Source organism: Oncorhynchus gorbuscha, linkage group LG12 (assembly GCF_021184085.1).
Source record: "Oncorhynchus gorbuscha isolate QuinsamMale2020 ecotype Even-year linkage group LG12, OgorEven_v1.0, whole genome shotgun sequence".
Taxonomy (NCBI): domain Eukaryota; kingdom Metazoa; phylum Chordata; class Actinopteri; order Salmoniformes; family Salmonidae; genus Oncorhynchus; species Oncorhynchus gorbuscha.
Window position 1 is genome coordinate 71104482 of NC_060184.1, and position 26338 is coordinate 71130819.

At 43.8% G+C, this 26338-nt stretch overlaps 1 protein-coding gene across 1 annotated transcript in view; it reads left to right on the top strand.

Annotated features, from left to right (window-relative positions):
• Positions 1 to 26338, top strand: part of kmt2ca (lysine (K)-specific methyltransferase 2Ca) — a 235970-nt gene that overhangs the window by 59450 nt on the left and 150182 nt on the right. The window contains 3 exon segments of the mRNA XM_046290968.1: positions 4733 to 4898; positions 7383 to 7601; positions 25284 to 25548. Of these exon segments, the coding sequence (XP_046146924.1) occupies positions 4733 to 4898; positions 7383 to 7601; positions 25284 to 25548 (650 nt within the window).

Genomic DNA, 26338 nt, shown 5'->3' on the forward strand with positions numbered 1-26338 from the left:
CAACACTTTGTTTTTGTATTATTTAAACCAAATTGAACATGTTTCATTATTTATTTGAGGCAAAATGTATTTTATTGATGTTTTATATTAAGTTAAAATAAGTGTTCATTCAGTATTGTTGTAATTGTCATTATTACAAATAAATCAATATCATCCGATTAATCAGAATCTGCTTTTTTGGTCCTCCAATAATCGGTATCGGCGTTGAAAAATCATAATCGGTTGACCTCTAGTCCGAACCCACTTGCCAAGACTATAGTTTGTTAACAAGAAATTTGTGGAGTGGTTGAAAAATGAATTTTAATGACTTCAACCTTCCGACTTCAACAGTACAGTCGGCGCCATAAGTTTTGAATGACACAAATATAAATTTTCACAGTCTGCTGTCTCAGTTTGTATGATGGCAATTTGCATAAACTCCAGAATGTTATGAAGTGATCAGATGAATTGCAATTATTTGCAAAGTCCCTCTTCGCCATGCAAATGAACTGAATTCCTCAAAAACATTTCCACTGTATTTCAGCCCTGCCACAACAGGACCAGCTGACATCATGTCTGTGATTCGCTCGCTCACACAGGTGTGTGTTGACAAGGAGTTCGAATAACAGACTTGTAGCTTCAAACGGAGGGTTGTGCTTGGAATCATTGTTGTTCCTCTGTCAACCATGGTTGCCTGCATGGAAACGTGTCGTCATCATTGCTTTGCCCAAAAATGGCTTCACAGGCAAGGATATTGCTGCCAGTAAGATTGTACCTAAATCAACCATTTATTGGGATCGTCAAGAACTTCAAGGAGAGCGGTTCAATTGTTGTGAAGAAGGCTTTAGGGCGCCCAAGAAAGTCCAGCAAGCACCAGGAACGTCTCCTAAAGTTGATTCAGCTGTGGGGCTTGGGAACCACCAGTACAGCGCTTGCTCAGGAACGGCAGCAGGCAGGTGTGAGTGCATCTGCACGCCCAGTGAGGTAAAGACTTTTGAAGGATGGCCTGGTGTCAAGAAGGGCAGCAAAGAATCCACTTCTCTCCAGGAAAAACATCAGGACAAGACTGATATTCTGCACGAGGTACAAGGATTGGACTGCTGAGGACTGGGGTAAAGTCATGTTCTCTGACGAATCCCCTGTCCGGTTGTTTGGGGCATCCGGAAAAAAGCTTGTCCGGAGAAGACAAGGTGAGCGCTACTATCAGTCCTGTGTCATGCCAACAGTAAAGCATCCTGAGACCATTCATGTGTGGGGTTGCTTCTCAGCCAAGGGAGTGGGCTCACTCACAATTTTACCTAGGAACATAGCCATGAATTAAGAATGGTACTAACACATCCTCCAAGAGCAACTTCTCCCAACCATCCAGGAACAGTTTGGCGACTCTCCTTGCCGTAAGGCAAACGTGATAACTAAGTGGCTCGGGGAACAAAACATCAATATTTTGTGTCCATGGCCAAGATACTCCCCAGACTTAATCCCATTGATAACTTGTGGTCAATCCTCAAGAGGCAGGGGGACAAACAAAAACCCACAAATTCTGACAAACTCCAAGCATTGATTATGCAAGAATGGGCTGCCATCAGTCAGGATGTGGCCCAGAAGTTAATTGACAGCATGCCAGGGCAGATTGCAGAGGTCTTGAAAAAGAAGGGTCAACACTGCAAATATTGACTCTTTGCATCAACTTCATGTAATTGTCCCATAAAAACCTTTGACACTTATGAAATGCTTGTAATTATACTTCAGTATTCCATAGTAACATCTGACAAAAAGACACTTAAGGAGCAAACTTTGTGGAAATTAATATTTGTCATTCAAGACTGGTCACATCTGAATATACCAGTTCCCAAAGGCATCGGAGTCTGCAACACCACTAAGCAAGCGGCTCCATGAAGATCAAGGATCTCTCCAAATAGGTCAGGGACAATGTTGTGGAGAAGTACAGATCAGGGTTGAGTTATTAAAAAATATCCAAAACTTTGAACATCCCACGGAGCCCTATTTTTAATTCCATAAATAAATTGAAAGAATATGGCACCACAACAAACCTGGCAAGAGAGGGCCGCCCACTAAAACTCACGGACCATGCAAGGAGGGCATTAATCGGAGAGGCAACAAAGAGACCAAAGATAACCCTGAAGGAACTGCAAAGCTCCACAGAGGATATTGGAGTATCTGTTCATAGGACCACTTTAAGCTGAACACTCCATAGAGCTGGGCTTTACAGGAGAGTGACCAGAAAAAAGCCATGCTAAAAGAAATAAATAAGCAAACACCATCCTGTGGGGATGTTTTTCTTCGGCAGAGACTGGGAAACTGGTCAGAATTAAAGGATGGCGCTAAATACAGGGAAATTCTTGAGGAAAACCTGTTTTAGTCTTCAAGAGATTTGAGACTGGGACGGAGGTTCACCTTCCAGCAGAACAATGACCCTAAGCATACTACTAAAGCAACACTCGAGTGGTTTAAGGGAAAACATTTAAATGTCTTGGAATGACCTAGTCAAAGCCCAGACCTCAATCCAATTAAGATTCTGTGGTATGACTTAAAGATTGCTGTACACCAGCTGAACCCATCCAACTTGAAGGAGCTGGAGTTTTTGCCTTGAAGAATGTGCAACAATCCCAGTGGCTAGATGTGCCAAGCTTATAAAGAGACATGCAGCTGTAATTGCTGCAAAAGGTGGCCTCAAAGTATTGACTTTGGGGGGTGAATAGTTATGCATGCTCAAGTTTTCAGTTTCTTTTGTTGTTTCTTGTTTGTTTCACAAGAGAAAATATTTGTAATCTTCAAAGTGGTAGGCATGTTGTGTAAATCCAATGATACAAACTCCCTAAAAATACAGTTTAATTCCAGGTTGTAAGGCAATAAAATAGGAAAAATGCCAAGGGGTGAATACTTTCGCAAGCCACTGTAGATAGTGTGGTCTACACCTTATCATGAGATACTCTACCCTACGCAAGCAAAACCTCAAGACTTCCTTAGATACCATGCTCCAGTTGTTTACAAATATACAGTGGGGCAAAAAAGTATTTAGTCAGCCACCAATTGTGCAAGTTCTCCCACTTAAAAAGATGAGAGGCCCCTAATTTTCATCATAGGTACACTTCAACTATGACAGACAAAATGAGAAAAGAAATCCAGAAAATTACATATTTAAGATTTTTAATGAATTTATTTGCAAATTATGGTGGACAATAAGTATTTGGTCAATTACAAAACTTTATCTCAAAACTTTGTTATATACCCTTTGTTGGCAATGACAGAGGTCAAACGTTTTCTGTAAATCTTCACAAGGTTTTCACACACTGTTGCTGGTATTTTGGCCCATTCCTCCATGCAGATCTCCTCTAGAGCAGTGATGTTTTGGGGCTGTTGCTGGGCAACACGGACTTTCAACTCCCTCCAAAGATTTTCTATGGGTTAAGATCTGGAGACTGGGTAGGCCACTCCAGGACCTTGAAATGCTTCTTACGAAGCCACTCCTTCATGTGATAAATAATCTACATAATGACGTAATAAATAATCTACATAATGACGTAATAACTTCGTCAATTCGTCAGTTTTTATTTTATTTATCACAGCCATATAACCTAGATTGAAAATAGCATTGCTACAATATTTTTTTCGCTGGCCTAAAGTGGGCCACTCATTTGAATGATTGACTGGCCCGGAGGGTTTCCAGAAACTCCCCTGGCTGGCAGGCAGCCCTGTATGTCAAGCCCTGCCTATTTTTTCAGGGCTTCAGCCCCATCTTACCCTATTGATAAAATTCATAATCAAAATGGAAGTGTACTTAATAGCTAAGGTATTGAATGTTGCCAGGCAGAAAGCATGCAAATATGCTGACCATACACGCCAACAGTGGTAGGCAGTGTTCATAAATGTTATTTGCCTGTCTGTCCCATTGACGTAAAGTTTCGAAACAATAGTTCTACACAATTCTAACCATTTTGGTCTGACATTATTGTCTCTGAACTGCTGTGTGGGCAACTCTTCAGCGAGCATTTTTTTTTTGTCGCTTTAAAGGTCACGACATCTCCTTTTGCTCAGACATGTTGGTTGTGACTATTTCAGGCGGTGATTTTGAGATGAATTGACTGGATTTCAGTCTTTCTCATCCTGAAAGGGTTGCCAGAGTTCAAAGCATTCACTCAACCCATACAATCTCACTGTTGCTTTTAGTAACACTTGCGCAAAGAATGTTTGTATTGTTTGTTTGCTGGAGAAAACAAGGTCGTGTTCATTAGGGCTTGCAATGGAAAATGTTTTAACGTTTTGCAACCGAACAAAAATAAGCATTTCTTAGGTGGTTTTCCTCTGTTTGGTGCCTCATGAATAACCCAGGGTGCCAGTTGTGCTGAGCGTTGACTGGCAGGTGAGGGGTTAGTTTTGCATAGACAATGGGTTTTAATTGAAAGAACTCTGTTTGCATAGTCTGGCAATTCATGTCACAACAAAAAGATCAGGCATTGTGGTCTTTTACATCCAGTGACTAAAAGAGCCCTAAGTGAAACTAAACCAGGTTTCTTTTGAATGTGTTGTGGCTCATGTCAACGGTGTTACCAAAGAGAAATGCGTCAACGGGGTAACCAAAGAGGAACATGCTAGTTTGAACTGGATTATGTTCATTTGGGAGTGAACACTACTGCCATCCATTGGCTAAATGGTCTGTTCAATTCAGTAAACTTTCTGTCTTGGAGTGTATCAAGGAATAACATTGTAACCTCTACCCCCTCTTTACCCACAGAAGTTAAGGAGCTGGTCCTGGATGTTGAGGAGGTCACCGTGCCCCTGTTGTCCAGCCCTGTGCCCAGCCCCAGGGACGACAGACCCCTTTCTCCACTATTCCAGCGCTCTGTGTCGGAGGACTCAGCAGGATCCTCTGCCTCGGCCTTGGAGCACGCCAAAATCCGGTAAGGAGGGGCAGTGTGGTTGGAGTAGAGGGGGTACAAAGTGATATAGAGGTGTCTGTATGCAAGATGGACAGAATAAGGTAGAGCAGGGTAGAAAAAAAGCAAAATTAGATTCCAATAAGAGGCAGAGAGAGTAAGCCTGAAATTCTAGCCATTCTCTGAGAGAGTGTGAGGGAGAGGGTCACACTAGTGAGAAGGAGAGACTATCAAATAGAAGCCATTAGAGAGCGAGAAAATGACTGTTTCAGACATGGTGTGTGTGAGGCGGTGGCGAGTGAGAACTGTGTGTGTGGTTAACAGTGGCTGGGTTGCGAGGCGTGTGTGTATGGGTGTTTGTGCACCCTATAAAACGAGTCTGAGTAGAGAGGGAGGTGGAGTGTGTGTGTGTTGAGAGAGCGAGAAACAAGCAAAGAAAATAGGGTATTTTTCAGGGAGATGGTGGGAGGTGGGGAGGGAGGAGGATGTGTGCTTGCATGCTCGAGTGAGCCACCGCGGTGAGGAGAGAGGACGTGGAAGGGGAAAGCGTGCAGGGAAGGTAAGCGAGGGAGGTAGAGAGGCTGGTGGGGGGAGGGGAACGAGCAGCAAAAATAATTGAGTGCCGGGGATTGTGGGTAGCGGGGAAAAGCAGGCTGGGTAAAGAGGTCTCAGGGCCCTCGGCGGTAACCTGGCAGCTTGCAGACTGCAGGGCTGCTACTGTAATTAGTAAAGGGAGGGGGTGGGAGAGATGGGAAAGGGGTGGGCTTTTTCTTTCTAGTTCCAATTAGCAGAGATTGTGCTCTCGCTAATGTACAGCACAGAGGCCCCGGCAACATGTGGAGGGAGGCAGGAAGTCACACGCATGTACTCACATGCACACTTTTTAGCTGCTGACAGAAAAAGGCTCTGGGTGTGTTTGGTACCTGAGCACTTCAGATGGCTCTACTATACTATGAAACTGCATGGTGGTGCTGAAAATAAATGAATGGGTGACTGTAATGAAGACTGAATTCTACACTGTTAAACAGTTAACCTATACTGAGAAAAATATAAACGCAACATGTAAAGTGTTTGTCCCATGTTTCATGAGCTGGAATTAAAGATCCCAGAAATGTTCCATACGCACAAAAAGCTTATTTGTCAAAATTGTTGTGCACAAATGTGTTTACATCCCTGTTAGTGAGCATTTCTCATTTGCCAAGATAATCCATCCACCTGACAGGTGTGGAATATCAAGAAGCTGATTAAACAGCATATTCATATCACAGGTGCACCTTGTGCTGGGAACAATAAATTGCCACTCTAAAATGTGTAGTTTTGTCATACAACACAATGCCACAGATGTCTCAAGCTTTGAGGGAGCTTGCAATTGAAATGCTGACTGCAGGAATGTCCACCAGAGCTGTTGCCAGATAATTGAATGTTAATTTCTCTACCATAAGCCATCCAACATTGTTTTAGATAATTAGGCCGTACATACAACTGCAGACCACGTGTAACCACTCCAGCCCAGGACCTCCACATCTGGCTTCTTCACCTGCAGCATCGTCTGAGACCAGACAGCTGATTAAACTCAAGAGTATTTCTGTCTTTAATCAAGCACTTTTGTCACAAAAACGTATTCTGATTGGCTGGGCCTGGCTCCCAAGTGGGTGGGCTTATGCCCTCTCAGGCCCACCCATGGCTGCGCAACCTGCATAGTCATGTGAAATCCATAGATTAGGGCATAATTTATTTCAGTTGACTGATTTCCTTATATGAGCTGTAAAATTTTTGAAATTGTTACGTATTGCGTTTGATATATTGGTTCAGTATAAATGAAATCCATCTGACATGACCCTTTTATTCTAACTGCCTACTAGGGCCATGTCTTTGTCGGTGTCTGAGTGTGTGTGTGTGTTCAGCACTATGCACAAGCAGCCAATCCCTTAACACCCGACTCAAAAATGTTGCTGTCGATCAATGGGTTAGGCGGCTTTGTGGATTTGGAATAAAATGCAGCATTCTCAGGGGACATCATTACCAACCTGGTTTTTCCAAAACAAATATCTGAAATATTTACTGTATCCCTGATACCTTTTTTGATTCTTTTTGTTGTTGTAGCTGTCAGCATTTACCTCATGTTGGGAGTGTATCAGATTGAAAACAATATGGCTGCGCAGGTCTCTGTATGGATGTTGTCAAACGATATTGTCTTATAGGTGCTTTTAACCAATGTTGGTATGTATATGGAGCTTGATTTCAGCACAGTGTTTCTCAACCATTAGGTCTGTTTAGGTGGGATGACCCCCCTCCCTGAGTTTTTATTTTATTTGTATTATTATTATTAATATTAACCTATCCACCACCCCCCTCTTCGGAGGACATATCTTTAAAAAAAATGTTGTTTTTTTACAGCCTTTCTGCTACATATATATATCCATTTTACGTACCCATGTTATGTACATGGTAGTTTTATATACAGCACAAACCTGTTTCCTAACCCCTGTTTCTCCCATGTTTCCCCAGTGAAAAGCTGTGTGCCTTCTGCTACAGTGGGGAGAAGAGTTTCCTGGGCCAGGGCGACCTGATGGTGTTCGGCCCCACGCCCGGCTACGTGCCGCTGCACATCCGCAACCGCCGCGGAAGCTCGGAGAAAGACGACGACTACCACGAGGACGACTTCCAAGACGACGACCACGACACCAAGAGCCCGGGGCAGCGCGACAGCGGGAGGGGACTTAAAAAGTAAGTTGCCTTAAATATTGACGTAACGTAGCTGGGTTTATGACATCTTGGGTAACTCAGAGTTGTTGGGTTGGTTTACAATGGCCATTCAGCTAGCAGTGTCAATTTCACACTTGCGATTTCATTGTGATGGTGGTGTTTGATATCTTGGCAATGTTGATTATTTTAGCGGTATTGAGTCTCTTGAAGTCATGTTGAATCTCTCAAGTTCCCATTCACCCAAGAGTAGCAAGTTTTTTGGGGAAATGGTGTCAGCACGTTCTATCTAGTCTAGGATGTCATTGGGCCCTAGACACGTCTTAATTTTGAGCTGGGAGGGGAACAGAAATGGCTGCTTGACTGTTTTTGGGCTACTGAGACTCTTTGATTGCACCATTGGCATTGATTTTGCTGGAGAGAAAACGACAGCTGAAATTATACCTGGGAAAGTGGGTCTACTTTTCTCCAGAATTGAGTGGGATAGTTGGGGGGTGGACGCACACATGTTGGCTGCTGTCCAATGTTACCAGGATGTGCTGTGTAATAACCTTGATGACCTTTGAACCCTGGTAAGTGGTCAAAACTAAACTGGCAGACGTCTAATTACAGTGCCTTCGGAAAGTATTCAGATCCCTTGACCTTTTCCACATTTTGTTACATTTAATCAATCAATTAGAATACGGCTATAATGTATTTATACACAATACCCCATAATGACAAAGCAAAAACAGGTTTTCAGAAATGTTATTTAATTTATTACAAATAAACTGAAATTACACATTTACATAAGTATTCAGACCCTTTACTAAGTACTTTGAAGCACCTTTTGGCAGCGATTACGGTATCGAGTCTTCTTGGGTATGACTCTACAAGCTTGCCACACCTGTATTTGGGGAGTTTCTCCATTGCTTCTCTGCAGATCCTCTCAAACTCTGTCAGGTTTGATGGGGATCGTTGCTGCACAGCTATTTTCAGGTCTCCAGAGATTTCAAATAAAAATCTACTAACATTTTATTGGTCACATATTTAGCAGATGTTATTGCAGGTGTAGCGAAATGCTTGTGTTCCTAGCTCCAACAGTATCTAACAATGCACACATCTAAAATAATGGAATTAAGAAATGTATAAATTAGATCAAGCAATGTCGTAGTGGCATTGACTAGAATATAGTATATACATATGAGATGAGTAAAGCAGTATGTAGACATTATTAAAGTGGCCAGTGATACCAAGTCAATGTATATAGGGCGCAGCCTCTAAGGTGCAGGGTTGCGTAACTGGGTGGAAGCTGGTTAGTGATGGCTATTTAACAGTCTGATGGCCTTAAGAAGGAAGCTGTTTTTCAGTCTTGGTTCAGCTTTGATGCACCAGTACTGACCTTGCCTTCTGGATGAACAGGCCATGGCTTTGGTGGTCGATGTCCTTGATGATTTTCCTGTGACATCGGGTGCTGTAGGTGTCCTGGAGGGCAGGTAGTTTACCCCCGGTGATGCGTTGGGCAAACCTCACCACCTCTGGAGAGCCCTGTGGTTGCGGGCGGCACAGGTGCCGTACCAGGTGGGGACACAGCTAGACAGGATGCTCTCAATTGTGAGTCTGTAAAAGTTTTAGGGGCCAAGACAAATTTATTCAGCCTCCTGAGGTTGAAGAGGTGCTGTTGCACCTTTTTCACCATCGTCTCTGTGGGTGGACCATTTCAGATCGTCATTGATGTGTACGCAGAGAAACCTGAAGTGTTCCACCTTCTCCACTGTGGTCCCATTGATGTGACTTAAGGGCGTGCTCCCTCTGCTGTTTCCTGAAGTCCACAATCATCTCCTTTGTTTTGTTGACGTTGAGTGAGGTTATTTACGTGGTACCACTGTCCCAGGGCCCTCCCATCTTCCCTGTAGGCTGTCTTGTCATTGTTGGTAATCAGGCCTACTACTGTTGTTGCCTGCAAACTTGATGATTGAGTTGGAGGTGAGCGAGGCCACGTAGTCATGGGTGAACAGGGAGTACAGGCGGGGGCTGAGCACGCACCCTTGTGGGGCCCCTGTGTTGAGGATCAGTGAAGTGGTGTTTCCTACCTTCACCACCTGGGGGCAGCCCTTCAGGACTCAGTTGCACATGGTGGGGTTCAGACCCAGGGCCTCAAGCTTAATGATGAGCTTGGATAGTACTCTGGTGTTGATGCTGAGCTATAGTCAATGAACAGCATTCTTACTTGGGTATTCCTCCAGATAGGAAAGGGCAGTGTGCAGTGCGAAGGCGATTGCAAAGTCTGTTGTTCTATTGGGGCGGTAAGCAAATTTAAGTGTGTCTAGGGTGTCCGGTAAGGTAGAGGTTTCTCAAAGCACTTCATGATGACAGAATTGAGGGCTATGGGGTGATAGTCATTGAGTTCAGTTTGCTTTCTTGGAAACATGAACAATGATGGACATCTTGAAGCAAGTGGGGACAGCAGTCTGGGATAGGGAGAGTTTGAATATGTCCGTAAACACGCCAGCCAGCTGGTGTGCACATGCTCTGAGGACGCGGCTAGGGATGCCGTCTGGGCCGGCAGCCTTGCAATGGGTTAGAACACTTAAATGTCTTACTCACGTGGGCCATGGAGAAGGAGAGCCCACAGTCCTTGGTAGCGGGCCGCGTCTGTGGCACTGTGTTATCCTCAAAGCGGACAGAGGTGTTTAGCTTTCAGGCCAAAGAGTTATAACTTGGTGTCATCAGTCCAGAGAATCTAGTTTCTCATGGTCTGAGAGTATTTAGGTGCCTTTGGGCAAACTCCATCGGCCTGTCGTGCTTTTTACTGAGGAGTTTCTTTCGTCTGGCCACTCTGCAATAAAGGCCTGGGTTGGTGGAGTGCTGCAGAGATGGTTGTTCTTCTGGAAGGTCAGGTTCTTTACTCAGCATCATTACTCTCACCTGGACTCTATCACTTCCCTGATTACCTATACCTTTGTCATTGTATGTATGTATGATTTTTTTCATATTTTTTTGTACAACAAATCAGACATTGAATATCTCTTTAGGCATGGTCAAGTTAATAATTATGCTGTGGATTATATATTAAACCACCCAGACACATTAAACATAGTCATTTGTTTGAGCTGCAGGACAGGAATGAAATTGCTCAGGGATGTTATGAATAGGCCATTGGTGATTTTAAAACGGCTATAGAGTTCAATGTCTGTGACGTGGAAAACTGAGGTTGGATCAACATTGAAGTGACTCCACAAAAAGGACCTAAATTACAGAGTGAAAAGAAGAGAACAATTTAACAGAATATAAACTATTCTAAAACATGCATCTTGTATGCTACAAGGCACTAAAGTAATACTGCAACAACATAACAGACACAACCATTTTGGCTTAAATGCAAAGCCTCATTATTGGGGCAAATCTAACACATCATTGAGTAACTGCTTCCTGGTTTTCAGGCGTGGTGGTGGCTGCATCAGGGTATGGGTGTGCTTGACATTAGTGAAACTGGGGAGTTTTTTCAGGATAAAAAGAAATGGGATGCAGCTAAGCACAGGCAAAATCCTAGAGGAAAACCTGCTTCAGTCTGCTTTAAACCAGACACTGGTAGAGGAATTCAGTTTTCAGCTCCACAATGACCTACAACACAGGGACAAATCTACACTGGAATTCCTATCCAAAAGACGGTGAATGTTCCTGAGTGGCGAAGTTAGTTATATCTGCTTGAATATCTATGGCAAGACTTGAATTGCTGTCTTGCCATTATCACCAACATCTTGAGAGCTTGAACAATTTTCAAATAATAATGGGCAAATTTTGCACGATCCAGGTGTGCGAACTAGGGTTGGGCGATATATCGAATTAAGTTGATTCATTTGTTTTTGCACCATATTCCAAATGCCTGTATTGCAGAATATTTTTTAGTTTTAGTTTTTATGAGCGTTTGTCCGCTTGTTCTCATGTTGGTCTCGTTCGCTCCTTCTGTGCTGTGCACCTTCCCATTTACACCAGAGATCTGTCTATAATGATGAGATGCTCATGTCTCCGCCCTAAAAATGGGAGTCGTAGTCCCAAAGACATGCGACAAGTTTAGGTTAAAAATAAGTGCAGAGAAACGCATTGGGCTTATTGTGGCGAGAGTGAAGCCTCTCGTTTCGCCTCTTTCTACCATGCCTCTCCCACTCACAACTTCCTCTCTGATATCCGGTTTCAACTTGCTATTTGAGGTTTGGTCCATCTGAATCGGTCATGTGAACAACGTAACACATGGATACCATTATTTTACTGTAATAGAGAAGTTGACCTTCGATCCATACCCCCGTACATGTTTAAACTCTTCAAATGTTGAGCAGACCAGACACTACTAAAACGACTGCACCAATGAACTTTCATTCTGGAAAAGTAATGCTCAGTTTGTCGCGTGAGCTTTACTGTCCACGTGTCGCGAGCAGCATTTTTGTCAAATAAAGATTGTTATACTAGCTGTTTAGTCTGTGTTTTATAAACGTGCAATTAGCATAAAACCTTTTAAGGAATTTACAACTCATTTTCATTCTGAGAAATAAGGCAGGCCATTTGATTTCAACATCTGAACAAAGTGGACAGGCTAGCATGCTGTTCAAACAGTTGGAGGCCGACAGAACAATTCAACTGTTTTACCTTGTTGCTGAATTCAGAGCTTGTGAAATTTGACCTGGATCCAAGTTGGCTGAACTTGAAATAAAAATATTAGCTGGCTGCGCACTAGCACTTGGGCTTGTGCTTGAGACATTGTTTATGGGACCAATGTTAATTTTCTATTGTGCCAGCTGTATTATTAGTGAATGTGCATGGTTCTGGTTAAATTGAACAAAAAGGCCATTTTTATAGACTGCCCTGAAAGCCAGAAGAGTGATTATTGAGGGGAAAAAAGCAGGTACAACTATTTAGATAAAATAATTCAATTATTAGTGGGTCTTATGCTTGTGGAAGGCGTATATTCAGCCAAGGTATAATTTCACAATCTTTGAATTCATTAATTTATTGCTGACTGTGTTTTAAATAGTGGATTTTACCTTTAATTGTACAACCAAGCTTATTTAGAGAGAGCATTTAAAAAATGTATATATATATCGTGGATCGCCCATAAGTTTGGAAACAAAAAGGTTTTATTGATTCGGGGAGCTGAACATTTATGCAATTACTATTTTAGTTCACTTCTATTAAACTTAAAATCATGTTATTTCCTCTTCCACTTTGACATTAGAGTATTTTGTGTAGATTTGTTGACAAAGTTCTTACATCAATATGAATCCCACTTTGTAACACAAAACGTGACGAAATCAAAGAGGTCTGAATACTTTTGCAAGGCACTATCTACCTCTTGGTGATGGAATGTGATTTGTAAATGGTAAATAAATAGATTGAAGACTTCTCCCAGACTCCCACCAGAGAAGCTGCTGGACCTAAAAAAAAGTGAAATAATTACTCAAATGTTCTTCAGGGTCATATATATTAAGCACCCAACAGAAGATAACTGACTTAAACAGTGAGGGATTATTTGAACTTGTCCAATTAGAAGTGCATTTTTTTTGCCTTGCAAAACCTTTTGCTATGGTTTATTCTAATGAATATTACCAAGGGCTTTGTTGCTCACTGGCTAGAAACAGATTAACCCCTGTGTCCAACTTTCTCCATCAAACAAAATGAGCGTTCTCCCCTATTATGCATTGTTTGAGGCTTTGAGAGCGAGGGAAAGAGAGGGAGGAAGAGAGCTGGAGTACCATGACCCAAATAAATAAGCGCATGCTAATGAACCCAGGCGCTAGAATTCAATTTGGGTCAATTAATGTGGTGCCCAATGATTAGTCACTGGATGGAGGGGTAGAGGAGAGAAATCCATGAAGGAAAAGAGAGGATTTTACTGGCAGGCCCTACCAGCTTCTCCAGCCCTGGCCTATGTTTGTTCTGTGTCTATGTTCTTTCTGTCGCTGTTGTCTCAATTCAATTTCAATTCAATTTATGTATTTCTGATCTCTCTCTGTCGATGTTGTATCTGTGCGCTTCGTCCTCTCTCCCTGCCAAGTTCTCTTCTCTCTTCGTCTTCTCTCCCTGTCAAGTTCTCTTCTCTCTGTCGCGCTTCGTCCTCTCTCCCTGTCAAGTTCTCTTCTCTCTGTCGCGCTTCGTCCTCTCTCCCTGCCAAGTTCTCTTCTCTCTGTCGCGCTTCGTCCTCTCTCCCTGCCAAGTTCTCTTCTCTGTCTGTCCTCTCTCCCTCTGTCGCGCTTCGTCCTCTCTCCCTGCCAAGTTCTCTTCTCTCTGTCCCGCCAAGTTCTCTTCTCTCTGTCCTCTCTCCCTGCCAAGTTCTCTTCTCTCTGTCGCAAGCTCTCGTCCTCTCTCCCTGCCAAGTTCTCTTCTCTCTGTCGCGTCGCGCTTCGTCCTCTCTCCCTGTCGTCCTCTCTCCCTGTCCTCTCTCCCTGTCAAGTTCTCTTCTCTGTCTGTCCTCCTCTCTCTGCAAGTTCTCTTCTCTCTGTCGCGCTTCGTCCTCTCTCCCTGCCAAGTTCTCTTCTCTCTGTCGCGCTTCGTCCTCTCTCCCTGCCAAGTTCTCTTCTCTCTGTCGCGCTTCGTCCTCTCTCCCTGCCAAGTTCTCTTCTCTCTGTCGCGCTTCGTCCTCTCTCCCTGTCAAGTTCTGTCTTCTCCTCTCTCCCTGCGTTCTCTTCGTTCTGTCTCTCTCCCTGTCAAGTTCTCTTCTCTCTGTCGCGCTTCGTCCTCTCTCCCTGCCAAGTTCTCTTCTCTCTGTCGCGCTTCGTCCTCTCTCCCTGCCAAGTTCTCTTCTCTCTGTCGCGCTTCGTCCTCTCTCCCTGCCAAGTTCTCTTCTCTCTGTCGCGCTTCGTCCTCTCTCCCTGCCAAGTTCTCTTCTCTCTGTCGCGCTTCGTCCTCTCTCCCTCAAGTTCTCTCTCCTGTCAAGTTCTCTTTCTCTCTGTCCTCTCTCCTGCTCTTCTGTCCTCTCTCCCTGCCAAGTTCTCTTCTCTGTCCTCTCTCTGTCGCGCTTCGTCCTCTCTCCCTGCCAAGTTCTCTTCTCTCTGTCTCGTCCCTCTCCCTGTCAAGTTCTCTTCTCTGTCGCGTCGTCCTCTCTCCCTGCCAAGTTCTCTTCTCTCTGTCGCGCTTCGTCCTCTCTCCCTGTCAAGTTCCCTCTTCTCTCTGTCGCGCTTCGTCCTCTCTCCCTGTCAAGTTCTCTTCTCTCTCTCTCCCTGTCGTTCTCTTCTCTCTGTCGCCGTCCTCTCCCTGTCAAGTTCTCTTCTGTCTTTCTGTCTTCTTTCTGTCCGTCTCTCCCTGCCAAGTTCTCTTCTCTCTGTCGCGCTTCGTCTCTCTCCCTGTCAAGTTCTCTTCTTTCTGTTCGTCCTCTCTCCCTGCCAAGTTCTCTCTCTGTCGCGCTTCGTCCTCTCTCCCTGTCAAGTTCTCTTCTTTCTGTCGCGCTTCGTCCTCTCTCCCTGCCAAGTTCTCTTCTCTCTGTCGCGTTCTCTCTCCCTGCCAAGTTCTCTTCTCTGTCTCGTCCTCTCTCCTGTCAAGTTCTTCTCTTCTGTCCTCTCTCCCTGTCAAGTTCTCTTCTCTCTCGTCCTCTCTCCCTGTCAAGTTCTCTTCGTCTGTCTCCTCTCTCCCTGCCAAGTTCTCTTCTCTCTGTCGCGCGCTTCGTCCTCTCTCCCTGTCAAGTTCTCTTCTTTCTCTCCCTGCAAGTTCTCTTCTTTCTGTCCTCTCTCCCTGTCAAGTTCTCTTCTCTCTGTCGCGTCCTCTCGTCCTCTCTCCCTGCCAAGTTCTCTTCTCTCTGTCGCGCTTCGTCCTCTCTCCCTGCCAAGTTCTCTTCTTTCTGTCGCGCTTCGTCCTCTCTCCCTGTCAAGTTCTCTTCTCTCTGTCACCTATCCGCTCACTCATGCTGTCACTATTTTCCCTTGCTAGTTTTTGTTCTTTTCCCATGTTTTTCTTTCTTTCCATGTTTATTTCTCGTTCTCTGTCGCTGCCCCCTCTATCTCGAAATTCAGTGGGCTTTATTGGCATGGCAAACATAAGTTTACATTGCCAAAGCAAGTGAAATAGACTAGAAACAGAAGGGAAATAAACGATCAAATTACACTCACAAAAGTTTAAAAAAATATATAGACATATAAAATCAAATGTATTCATATAGCCCTTCTTAGATCAGCTGATATCTCAGTGTTGTACAGAAACCCAGCCTAAAACCCCAAATAGCAAGCAATGCAGGTGTTGAAGCACGGTGGCTAGGAAAAACTCCCTAGAAAGGCCAAAACCTAGGAAGAAACCAGGCTATGTGGGGTGGCCAGTCCTCTTCTTGCTGTGCAGGGTGGAGATTATAACAGAACATGGCCAAGATGTTCAAATGTTCATAAATGACCAGCAGGGTCAAATAATAATAATCATAGTAGTTGTCGAGGATGCAACAGGTCAGCACCTCAGGAGTAAATGTCAGTTGGCTTTTCATAGCCGATCATTGAGAGTATCTCTACCGGTCATGCTGTCTCTAGAGAGTTGAAAACAGCAGGTCTGGGACAGGTAGCACGTCCGGTGAACAGGTCACGGTTCCATAGCCGCAGGCAGAACATTTGAAACTGGAGCAGCAGCACGGCCAGGTGGACTGGGGACAGCAAGGAGTCATCATGCCAGGTAGTCCTGAGGCATGGTCCTAGGTGGCAGGTCCTCCTCCTCCTCCTCAGAGAGAGCATACTGACCCTAGCCGCCCGACACATAAACTACTGCAGCGTAAATACTGGAGGCTGAGACAGGAGGGGTCAGGAGACACTGTGGCCCCATCCAATGATACCCCCCAGACAGGGCCAAACAGTCAGGATATAACCCCACCCACTTTTCCAAAGCACAGCCCCCCAACAACTTACCATCCTGAGACGAGGCTGATTAGAGCCCACAAAGATCTCAGCCACTGCACAACCCAAGGGGGGGCGCCAACCCAGACAGGAAGACCACGTCAGTGACTCAACCCACTCAAGTGACGCACCCCTCCTAGGGATGGCATGGAAGAGCACCAGTAAGCCAGTGACTTAGCCCCTGTAATAGGATTAGAGGGAGAGAATCCCAGTGGAGAGAGGGGAACCGCATACGCGTAGGTATGTACAGCAGGACCAAGTGGGAAAGATAGGTAGGAGCAAGCCCATGTAATGCTTTGTAGGTTAGCAGTAAAACCTTGAAATCAGCCCTTGCCTTAACAGGAAGCCAGTGTAGGGAGGCTAGCACTGGAGTAATATGATAAAATGTTGGTTCTAGTCAGGATTCTATCAGCCATGTTTAGCACTAACTGAAGTTTATTTAGTGCTTTATCCGGGTAGTCGGAAAGTAGAGCATTGCAGTAGTCTAACCTAGAAGTAACAAAAGCATTAATTAATTTTCCTGCATCATTTTTGGGCAGAAAATGTCTGATTTTTGCAGTGTTACGTAGATGGAATAAAGCTGTCCTTGAAACAGTCTTGATATGTTAGTCAAGAGAGATCAGGGTCCAGAGTAACGTCAAGGTCCTTCACAGTTTTATTTGAGACTACTGTACAACCAAGATTAATTGTCAGATTCAACAGAAGATCTCTTTTGTTTCTTGTGACGTTGAACAAGCATCTCTGTTTTGTCCGAGTTTAAAAGTAGAACGTTTGCAGCCATCCACTTCCTTATGTCTGAAACACAGGCTTCTAGCGAGGGCAATTTTGGGGCTTCACCATGTTTCATTGAAATGTACAGCTGTGTGTCATCCGCATAGCTGTGAAAGTTAACATTATGTTTTCGAATGACATCCCCAACAGGTAAAGTATATAGTGAAAACGATAGTAGGAACAATCTAATGTAATGTAAAATATACTTTTTTTTCTGAGGTCTTGGCTGATTTCTTTAGATTTTCCCATGTCAAGCAAAGAGCCACCGAGTTTGAAGGTAGGCCTTGAAATACATTCACAGTAACACCTCCAATTGACTCAAATGATGTCAATTAGAAGCTTCTAAAGCCATGACATCATTTTCTGGAATTTTCCAAGCTGTTTAAAGGCAGTCAACTTAGTGTATGTAATCTTCTGACCCACTGGAATTGTGATACAGTGAATTATAACTGAAATAATCTGTCTGTAAACAATTGTTGGGAGAATTTATTTTGTAATGCACAAAGTAGATGTCCTAACCGACTTACCAAAACGTAGTATGTTAATTAACAATAAATTTGTAGAGTGGTTGAAAAACGAGTTTTAATGACTCCAACCTAAGTGTATATAAACTTCTGACTTCAACTGTATGCATTCACCCCCTTTACTATGAAGACGCAAAATAAGTTCTGGTGCAACCAATTACCTTCAGAAGTCACATAATTAGTTAAATAGATTGCACACAGGTGAACTTCATTTAAGTGTCACATGAAGTGTCACATGATCTCAGTGTAGATATACACACCTGTTCTGAAAGGCCCCAGAGTCTGCAACACCACTCAGCAAAGAGCACCACCAAGCAAGCGGCACCATGAAGACCAAGGAGCTCTCCAAACAGGCCAGGGACAAAGTTGTGGAGAAGTAGAGATCAGGGTTTATTTATAAAAAATATATAAACTTTGAACATCCTGTGCAGCACCATTAAATCCATTATTAAGAAATGGAAAGAATATAGCACCACAACAAACCTGCCAAGAGAGGGCCTCCCACTAAACCTCAGACCAGGCAAGGAGAGCATTAATCAGAGGCAACAAAGAGACCAAAGATAACCCTGAAGGAACTCCAATCTCAGCTGTGGAGCGCTGCAGTATCTGTTCATAGGACTACATAATGCCGTACAGAACTGGGCTTTCCGGAAGAGGGGCCAGAAAAAGGCGTTGCTTAATGAAAAAATAAGCAAACACATTTGGTGTGTTTGCCCCGAGAACACCATCCCCACATCACCCCGAGAATACCATCCCCACAGTGAATCATTGTGGTGGCAGCATCATGCTGTGGGGATGTTTTTAATCAGCAGGGACTGGGAAACTGGTCAGAATTTAAGGAATGATGGATGGTGCTTCCCAAAAGGAACCCTGTTTCAGTCATCCAGAGATTTGCGACTGGGATGGATATCCTGCCGGAAGGTGAACCATGACCCATGTAAATTACGAACTTCAACTGTATGTATTTATATTTATTTATTTGTTTCTGGATTTTTATAATTATCAGCTATCGGCCTAATTCTGCTCTGCATGCATTATTTGGTATTTTACGTTGCAGAGTCACAATTTGGTGTTTGTCCCATTTTGTGTGTTCTTGGTTGTTGAGCGGACCCCAGACCTCACAACCATAAAGGGAAATGGGTTCTATAACTGATTCAATTATTTTTAGCCAGATCCTAATTGTCATGTCAACTTTTATGTTCCTTTTGAAGGGCCTTCTTGCCTTGTTTCACAGCTTGTCCACAGCTTTGTGAAGTTACCTGTGGCGCTGATGTTTAGGCCGAGGTACGTATAGTTTATTTGTGTGCTCTAGGGCAACAATGTCGAGATGGAATTTGTATTTGTGGTCCTGGCAACTGGACCTTTTTTGGAACACCATTATTTTTTGTCTTACTGAGGTTTACTGTTATGGCCCAGGACTGACAGTATCTGTGCAGAAGATCTTGGTGCTGCTGTGGGGCCTCATTGGTTGGGGACAGAAGCACCAGATCATCAGCAAACAGTAGACATTTGACTTAAGATTCTAGTAGGGTGAGGCTGGATGCTGCTGACTGTTCTTGTGCCCTCGCCAATTTGTTGATATATATATGTTGAAGTGGGTGGGGCTCAAGTTGCATCCCTGTCTCACCCCACGGCCCTGTGGAAAGATATGTATTTTGCTAATTTTAACTGCACAATTGTTGTTTGTGTACATGGATTCTATAATGTTGTATGTTTTTCCCCCAACACTTCCCCCAACACACACTTTTTGAATTTGTTCAGCAGACTCTCATGCCAAGTTTAATCAAAAGCTTTTTTGAAATCAATAAAGCAAGAGAAGACTTTGCCTTTGTTTGTTAATTAGGGTGCCCGGGTGAGTACGTGATCTGTTGTACGGTAATTTGGTAATTTGTGATGCACCAATATGCCATTTTTGGCCGATATCCAATATTTTCCCTGCCAAAAAACCCAATACCGATTTATTTAACATTTTCACGGCCTTTTAAGCATTCTAGCACAGTTAAATAGTTAACACACACACGGACACAGCAGTCTAAGGCATTGCATCTCCGTGCGAGAGGCATCACTACAGTCCCTGGTTCGAATCCAGGCTGTATCACATCCGGCCGTGATTGGGAGTCCCATAGGGCGGCGCACAATTGGCCCAGCGTCGTCCGGGCCGTCATTGTAAATAAGAATTTGTTCTTAACTGACTAGCCTGACTGGCGTTTTACGTATGTCCCCATTACCAGTGAAACATGATCAAAACCTATTTCTTTCACTTATACTTGCTGTGCTGTTTCGTTGTTCAGTTGTTTCATTACATGTTCATACATTTTTTTACATTATTACAAATTGATTACACTATCACTTGTATTTCATATGTCACAACGATTCATCGATACGTATGCTATGATGCTGGTAAAGTTGTCTTGCACACCTACAGTGCTGGTCATAAAAAAAGCTAGCTAGCTCATGGATGCAAATAATGTAGTTCTTCCCCAAAAACATTACAAAACGACAATCTGTTTCAGTAGCTATAGTTAACTAGCTAACTATTTAGCTAGGTGTCATCTAAAATAACCCTAATTTATAAGACAGTTCGTATTTGATTAATGGTGGTCGAACCCATCTATGTGAAGCTAGCTTCAATAAGGATTAGCCACAACAGCGGACTTTGCAGTTAGTCTTCAAAATAAAAGTATGGTATAATTCCACTATTTGTATTAATTTGCATCACTGTCAATGACATACTTTCATTTTGAATCAAACGGAAAATTCCACTTTTGTGCCTAATCCTTATTGTGACGAGCTTCACAACACGGTTTGGTCGAGCCTCGCTAACCAGATGAAGCTAGCTGGCTACTTATAATGTTAGCTTTGGGCAACAGGGTTAAGTAGCTGGCAATATCAACAGGCGAACAACAAGTGGAAACCTCGCTAATTCACAAGGATTCCTAAATCATTACTAAGAATAATGAAAATGACTGCAGTTTCTAATGTTTTCAGGCTGGTTGTATTGGTACTAGCTAGCTACCCCAGAAGTTGCGGTTGAACAAATGCTGCAATCGCTACCATCGCTGCCGGTGTTTGCTTGTTTGCAGACATTTTTGTACAGCTTTGACCATGCTACTGTATCTTTTTTTGACAAGCAAAGACCCAAATGGCTTTCCATAGTGTGTATTTCGTGAAGCTAATAGCAGCGACACTATTACTGTGTAACTCCGGCAGGGCAACATCTGAAAAATAGAGCGCTTGATAGTGTGTACCGGTGCTCGACCAGTCGGCGAAAGCCAACATCACCCAAGACAGAGGAAGATTGATTGTCAAGGGCAATGAATTCCATTAGTGGATTTCGCCTTTGAGTTGTCTCGCTTAAATTTTCTTACTCTTTCAAATGACTGCTGGACTTGTTGACTGCTCGATCCACACAGCAGACATTGTGGGCTAGGTTAGGAATGCTGTGATGCACGTGTAGCTCAAAATTTTATGCGTCGTCATTACGTCCTGTACCTAAGTTCTATAGGTATGCACAGCGTTGACATCGGTTTTTAACATCGCCGTTAAACTAGACACCGGGCCCATCCCGACGTTGCCCCTATTCAGATATATTCACCGACTATATCGTGCATCCCTATTGGTAATAAGCCAATTTGACATTTGCTCAGTACATCGTTTTCGCTGAGGAAATGTATGAGTCTGCTGTTAATGATAATGCAGAGGATTTTTCCCAAGATTGCTGTTGATGCATATCACTCTGTATTTATTGGGGTCAAATTTGTCTCCTCTTTTGTGGATTGAGGTGATCAGTCATTGGTTCCAAATATTGGGGAAGATGCCAGAGCTGAGGATGAGGTTCAAAAGTTTATGTATAGTCAATAGGACTTTGGTCTATATTTTATCTTTTCATTTAGGATACCATCAAAACCACAGGACTTTTTTGTTGGAGAGTTTGTGTTTTGTCCTGTAGTTCATTCATTGTAATTGCAGAATCCAGTGGGTTCTGCTTGTCTTTTAATAGCTGGTTCTAAGATTTGTATTTATTCATGTATATTTTTTTGCTATTTGTTATAGAGCCAAAAAGAATAGAGAAGTGGTTTATCCATACATCTCTGTCTTGGATAGGTAACTCTTTGTTGTTTTAGTGTGTTACAATTTTCCCAGAAGTGGTTTGATTCTCTGGTTTCTACAGTTACGTTGAGCTGATTTCTGATGTGCTGTTCCTTCTTCCCCCCCCTCTCTGCCTGTCTCTCTCCGTCTCTGCCTGTCTGTCTTGGTCTCTCGCTCTCTCCCAATTGTCTGTGTCTCTCTTTCTCTCTCTGTTCTCTCTCCTTACCGCTTAATCTTTCTGTCACTATTTCTCTTGCTTGTTTTTGCTCTTTCTTTCTCTTTCTTTCTGTCTGTTCTCTCTCCCTTCCCCCTGTCACTTCAGCTCCACGTGATCCACTGTTGACAAAGACCTACCGTCAGAAGACACCCCAGGGCCCATTGGCCGGCCTCCTAATTTGCTCAGCTCTTTTGAACCAATCCGAGGGGGCGGTGACGTAATGCGCTCACCCAGCGAGGTTCCTGGCAGGGGGCCAACGCGGCGCAGTGCATTGTCGCGTTGGAGCCCTGTGATTGGTCGGTCAGTCCAGTGCTGGCGCCGTGCCAGTTCTAGACAGAGGGAGCTAGGAATGAAAACAATAACAAGCAAGAGAGAGAGAAGTGTTAAGGTGGACCGTGTCAGAGAAGTGTTAAGGTGGACCGGGGACAGTTCACATGAACTGAGCCCTAGTGACCCAATTCTGTTTTGGCCTGAATAGCAACTCGATGAATCACCGTTTATGGATATATCAGAGGAGACGGTGGAGAAAATAGCCTATCTCTTGAATTGACTGTTGCCTGTTTGATTTGAAATGTACCTCAAGTGTAAGTCCCTCTACTTACTTCATGGACTCGATGAACTCTCACTCTCCATGCAAGTTGTTTTGTCTGGTAATAAAATGAAAGGTTTTGTAAGGGGGTGCATGACCTCATGACTGCATGTGTTGATAAATGTGCATGAGTGAGTTCATGTCTCCTCTCGCTCTCTGCATTTGTGTATACATGCATGAATTGGTCTGTCTGTCCATCGCGCTTTCCTTATTCTATAGTCATTGTCTGTGTGTAGTCGCTAATTATTGTCTCATTAAGGTGATCTAATTGAAAGTAGCTTTGACAGGCCCAAAGTAATCACAGGCCTAATGAAACACTGCTTTTTTCTCAGGTAGAGAGTAAAGGCGTCTGCATACTTCCTAGATAAAAAAGATCTGAAGAGTTTGTGCCTATATTATTCCGACATTTTACAACGTTTTTATTTTTTTTGGTGCAGTCTAATGTCTTTTAAGGGAGTGTGCACCGCTCTTCTTTTAAGGGAGTGTGCACCGCTCTTCTTTTAAGGGAGTGTGCACTCCCGTTCAGTTCGGCTAGCCGACTTCAGCTAACCGCCATGCGAACTAAAGAATGCTGACACCTTAACACCGGTTTCGTCTTCCTATTCACACATGGAGCCAGCACATTCACCAAGGTGGGATATGGGCTTGGTTTGGATAAATGTGTGTTGGGTTCACTAGTCATGAAATGTTTTGAAACGTTTCCCCCTGGACAGCTTGACCTGACTCAACTTATACAGCTTTGATCGAACACTATGATTAGTTATGGTAAAAGAACATATGGAAAGGCTGTTGATATCACACGAATAAGCAACTTCTGATATCATTCATGTCAATCCATCTCCAAAAAGGCATACCCATTTGAATGGAATAACACATGGTTCTGCAAATAAGACAATTGGGCCATAAATTCTGCAAATTATAATTTGCCTAGAAGACATGTCCATAACCTCTAAGGTTATTTAGCTCATAATTAAAGCTGCAGCGTTTTCACAGAAAAGTTGAAAATTACGGTCGAACGAGCCACAGCTGAGCAAAATTAGAGCGAACAGGAGAGAAAGTGGAGGAGAACGGATAGGAGATTGCGTATTAGGGTTTTTGGCTCCCTCATCGGATCCTTCACCATTAAACACTCCATTTGAAATACTATCCCTTTAAGGCATAATCTGTCATTTGTTTCTCATCCCAATAGCAGCTCCGCCACTTGGTTTGCTATTCAGCTGAGGGATGGGTCTTAAGTTGCTATTCAGCTGAGGGATGGGTCTAAGTTGCTATTCAGCTGAGGGATGGGTCTAAGTTGCTATTCAGCTGAGGGATGGGTCTAAGTTGCTATTCAGCTGAGCGATGGGTCTAAGAGGGAAATGGCACCGCTGTTAAATTTTAAATTAAATTCATAGATGAAGCTTTGGATGCAAAGACTTGGTTACATGTAGAAGACAGGACCATAGTCCATCAGTGCACTATCATCTTCCATCCTCCCCCCCATCCATAACTCATATCGGCCTCGTTGGGAGTAGGAAGTTGTGTTCATTAGGTACCAAATGGAAGAAAAGTAACTGAAACCCTCAGCTTCTTTTTCTGTTGCAAAGCACTTTAAAACATTTTCCATTTCACACCCTAATGAACACATCCCTATAGTAGAGCTGTTTGTTGGGGGGTGTAGTATACAGTAGCCTTTCATCCCTAGCACCCTACTGCTGCCCTTCGCTGGGCAAAGGGCTTCCTCAAACCGGGGTCTCTTTTTAAATGGTAATTCACACTTTTTTCTGCTCCTCTGCGGGCCGAGATCCTTCATCCAACAACACCAGACTGGCTGGAATAGGCTGCATCCGGCAGGGATGGAGAGAGATTGTGTGTTTCAGGCTGGCTCGTGTGTGTGTGTCAAGCAAGCTAGTATGTTTGTGCTTGTGTGGGCTCGAACAACCCGTCCTTGTGCATTAGCCAAGGGACAACCTCCACCCTGATGCTTTCTTCCAGAAGGAGAGGATGGTGGTGGTGACCATGTCAATGAGCACTCCTTATCCTTGATATGGTTTGAATTAAAGATCATATACATGGATAACAGCTTTTAGTGTTTTTTAAATTTAAATTTACTTTTATTTATCTAGGCAAGTCATTTAAGAATAAATTCTTATTTACAATGACCGCTTACTGGGGAACAATGCGTTAACTGCCTTGTTCAGGGGCAGAATGATAGATTTGTACCTTGTCAGCTCGGGGGATTTGATCGAGCAGCCTTTCGGTTACTGGCCCAATGCTCTAACCACCGTGGTTTACGGCTACCTGACGACACAATTTTCTATTTGGTACCTCTGATATTGAACTCTGCATGGTTGTGGAAGAGCTTGAAAGTGAGTGGTTTACGCCTGCTGTACTCTGTCATGTGACAAATAAACTTTGATTTGATTTTTAATGACAGCAATCCCATCCCAAGCAGACGCATACATCCAGTAAATCCCAGACTATGCACAAAGCTCTCCCTTTAAATTGGATACCAGGCTCTCTCGTGATTCTTTCTCTATTAGCCAGTTTTTTCTTTGGTGCTTTACATGATGTTTGGTGTTCTTAGTTTAGGTCCTTTGCCTTTTAGATTCATTTATGTTCTTGTGTATTTAGAAAGGAATTTGCCATGTTGGTGAGAATAAACTTGACCTTCAACATGACCTTTCCCATCTCTCTCCCCAGGGTCAGCTCTCCGGACAGTGGTCTGCACTCCTCCTCGGCACCCGGCAGCACGGACCCCTTCAGCGAGGAGCCGGCCCCCAAGTTCTGGGACGAGCTTGGTCAGATCGGCCTCCCCGACGACATCAACGTCCAGTCCCTGTTTGACCCCACAGGCCAGTGCTGTGCCCACCTGCACTGTGCCGCCTGGTCCGAGGGGGTATGTCGTGGCGAGGCCCAGGACTCGCTGCTCTATGTGGACAAAGCCATAGACTCTGGGAGCACAGAGGTGAGTGGTGACAGAACAAAAACTTTGGGGTATGGCTGTTAGGATTCAACCCTGCGTGTGTTTGCCCTCAATGTCTTTAAACAAGTGACCAGAAAATCAACCACACTGTCTTTGCCAGCTCAGTATTGATGTCCATATAGCCAAGACTGTGAAGACATGGAGATTCAGTCATAAGCATTCAATCACACTGTCATTCTGATGACAGTGGTCTGTGGAAAGACAGGGTTATAATTAAGGGGCTGAAGGAAAGCTTGAACCGTGTCTGCAGGCCACCATACACACTGTACCGTGGTGTCAGGGTGAAATCAATGGCGCTACTTAGTGTTCAGGTTAGCTGTGTTTCTCTACCGCTTCCCCCACAGTGTTTTGACTGACAACTTGTTGTGTGATTTATGATTATGAATCGGCTAATTGATTTTAAGGGGAACGTCGGGAAGTAAGTGGACTGTCTTGATTATGTTCACGGTTGATCATAAATGGTATTAATAAAGATGTGAGGTTGAAGGGGGCACCGAGTAGTTCAGCAGGTCCCGGTACCCCCTTTTTTTGGGCTGGGGGGGTCGTCTTGTCAGTATTTGAGTACAGCCAGAAGAGGACAGGCCACCCCTCAAAGCCTGGTTCCTCTCTAGGTTTCTTCCTAGGTTCTGACCTTTCTGCAGCGTTTTTTCCTAACCACTGAGTTTCTACATCTGCATTGCTTGCTGTCGGGTTTTAGGCTGGGTTTCTGTATAAGCACTTTGTGACATCTGCTGATGTAAAATGGGCTTTAAATAAATTGGATTGATTGAGA